General features: G+C 30.1%; 1 protein-coding gene across 2 annotated transcripts in view; it reads right to left on the reverse strand.

The window, feature by feature from the left end:
• LOC122635135 (semaphorin-1A-like) overlaps positions 1-2963 on the reverse strand; it is a 287458-nt gene that overhangs the window by 141564 nt on the left and 142931 nt on the right. For both annotated transcript variants that reach the window (XM_043824971.1, XM_043824970.1), the window contains exon 4: positions 1314-1365. In XM_043824971.1, the coding sequence (XP_043680906.1) occupies positions 1314-1365 (52 nt within the window). The remainder of the gene's footprint in view (positions 1-1313; positions 1366-2963) is intronic.

Below are 2963 nucleotides of genomic sequence, written 5' to 3' on the forward strand. Positions count from 1 at the left end.
AAAAAAAAAAAAATTCGTTCGTGATGATCGTAAAATAAAAATGAAATGAGTCCGTAGTGATTTCTTTTTTTATAAGTTTAAACGTTTCAAGTTATCTCTTATTTCTAATAACGACGCATTTAGAACGTATGATGATACATCGAAGGTTTTTTATTTCCCTTTTGTTTAACGTTCGATTCGTTGTCGGCCATGCTCGCAAATTTTTTACTTCGTCCGTCACGATAAATTTTTAAAATGACTGTACATTAAAAGTTTATTGATCGTTCGTGATTAAAAAATTGTTCATGTTATCCAGTACATGGATTTTTCAGTAATTCTTATGTGTTTCGATTATCTTTTTTTTTTTTTTTGTTGCAAATACGCTTCGATTAGTTCAATTTATTATCTAGGTGAGAGAAACAACGTATTCAATGGAATTCATTGGAAGAATTTCACAATTAATTTTTAATTTAATCTTTGCTATTGATTTTTCTATTTTTTCTTTTCTCTTTTCTTTCTTTTCTCGATATATCAATTTTATTTCGCTTACTCCGCATTCGATTTTTGTTCAAGCGATATTACAAAAATCTCATTGCAATTATTTCTTTTGTAAAACGGATAAAGAAAAAGTTGCTTTATATTCTTGTTTAACAATCATTCTTTAAACATCGTTCATATTTTTTTAATTTGATGTAATGTTTCGTAACGAAATATTACGTTCACTGCACATATAGAAATTTTCGATTAGAAAAGTTTCATCAAAAATGAAAAAGAAGAGAAAATAGAAACAAAAAATTCTAATTTTTTTTTTTTAATTCTTTCTAATTATTATAAGATATTAAGATAAAAATAAATATTAATTGGAAATAAATAAATAGATGAAGATGCTTAGAAAATATTAAGTAAAACAAATTAAAATTTTTCAATAAATTAAGTAAGATAACAACTGGAAATTTTCTGTTAGAAAATTTTCTTTAAAAAAGAAAAAGAAAGAAGAAAGAAAATGAAATAGAAACAAGAAATTCTAAATTCTACTTGCTATAAGATATTAAATAAAATATCAATTAGAAATAAATAAATAAAGATATATATAAAAAGATATGAAATAAAAAAAAAAATCAATAATTTCCAATGAATTAAATAAGATAATAATTAGAAATTTTCGATCAGAGAATTTTCCTTAAAGAAGAACAAAAAAAAAAAGAAAGAAAAAAGAAAAAACGAAAAGGAAATAGAAAAAAAAAAGAAATAAATTCCAATTTTTAATTTTAATTATTATTAAGATATTAAATATAAGATATTAAAAGTGCAGGCTGTTGCTACGATGTGCTCACCTGGTCGATGATCTCCGTGAGGTCGTGCAGACTTATGTTATAAATGGCATTTCTGAAAAAAAACGGAACAAGAACGTTAAGTCCTGCTCGTAAATTTGGGTGTGCTTAATCTTTTCACTCTACACTCTACACTCTACACTCTACGCTCTACACTCTACACTCTCTTTCTCTCTGTCTCTCTTTTCTTCTCTCTCTCTCTCTCTCTCTCTCTCTCTCTCTATCTATCTATCTATCTATCTATCTATCTGTTTCTCTCTTTCCACCTGTCTTAAGAACGTCGAAGAGAAGTCAAAAAGAAAAGGCGAATAAGAGACCCGTTCGAATTAGGGGAAAAGCCGATAAACTTAACGCGGTTCCTCCACCATCTTGACATCGACGAGAGGAGATTGAAAGGAGATTGAAATCGATCGGGAATATCGAAATAGGGTACCTCGTTAACGTCGATCGCGTTCGTCGATGACTAAGTATCCATTTGCTACGAAAGTAATACCGAAACGGAGCAATATTATTCTTTTTTTTTATTTTTCATTATTTTTTTTTTTTTTTTTAACTATTTATCCTTTCCTCTTCTATTTTTATTTCGCCAAGTCAATTTGAAATCTTCTTAATTTAAACGAAAAGATTATCATCAGACGATTTTCAATTATCGAAAAATTGTTAACGTCGGTTTTATTACCTTTGGTTATATAAAAGAAGGGAAGGGATGAGAAAAGAAAGAAAGAAAGAAAAAAAAAATAATACAAAAGAAAAAAGAAAAGAAGAAAAGATTATTTTCATAGATATTAATTTCCTATTGTTAAATCGATCCACTTTGATTGCTTTTCCTTCGCGATTTTTTTTTTTTTTTAACGGAGACGTAGTAAGTAATAAAAGATAAAAAGAACAAAAACAAAAACAAAAAAAAATAAAAAGAGAGAGATTCATCTGCAATGAAATCGGTATGAGATTAGAGCGTATGATACGATCGTTGCGCAAAAAGTCGGCGTTCTCGGGGTAAAGAGAAAAATAGTTTGAATCGTTCGAGCGTAAAGACGAGAAAGAAAAAAAAAGAAAGAAAGAAAAAAAGAAAGAAAAGATGGAAAGAGAAAGAAGAAGAAGAAGAAGAAGAAGAAGAAGAAGAAGAAGAGAAGAAGCAGGGAGAAGGAGAGGAGGAAAAGGAGTAGAAGGAAAATCGGTGTGGCGGATGACGCACGAGATAAAAATCTTCGATCTTAATCCGAAGCAACGTAAAACGTCTCGCATTCGTTTCTACGAATAAAAAAAAAAAAGAAAAGAAAAAAAAAGAGATAGAGAGATATGTATATACTGTTCGAAGTCTTATCTCTATTTCCATCTCTCTCTTTCTCGCACATAACGCAAAGTAACAGTGGATGCTGCGTCATCTTTCCGACGGACGAAGAATGCTCGTCGCTGATTGGTTGACTCGGAAGAATGACTCTTTTGCACCGAGACTTCCGACACTTTCACAAACGACCGAATCGATCGACCGATTGATCGATCAAACGATCGATCGATCCATCGATCCGAATCTTAAATCTCGAAGCTCTGAATGCCTACCTACCACCGGTACCGAATCGGCTTTACTTTTCTTTTTTGTTCTCTTTTTCTTTCTTTCTTTCTTTCTTTCTTTCTTTCTTTCTTTCTTTCTTT

This window comes from Vespula pensylvanica, chromosome 17 (genome assembly GCF_014466175.1).
Source record: "Vespula pensylvanica isolate Volc-1 chromosome 17, ASM1446617v1, whole genome shotgun sequence".
NCBI lineage: Eukaryota > Metazoa > Arthropoda > Insecta > Hymenoptera > Vespidae > Vespula > Vespula pensylvanica.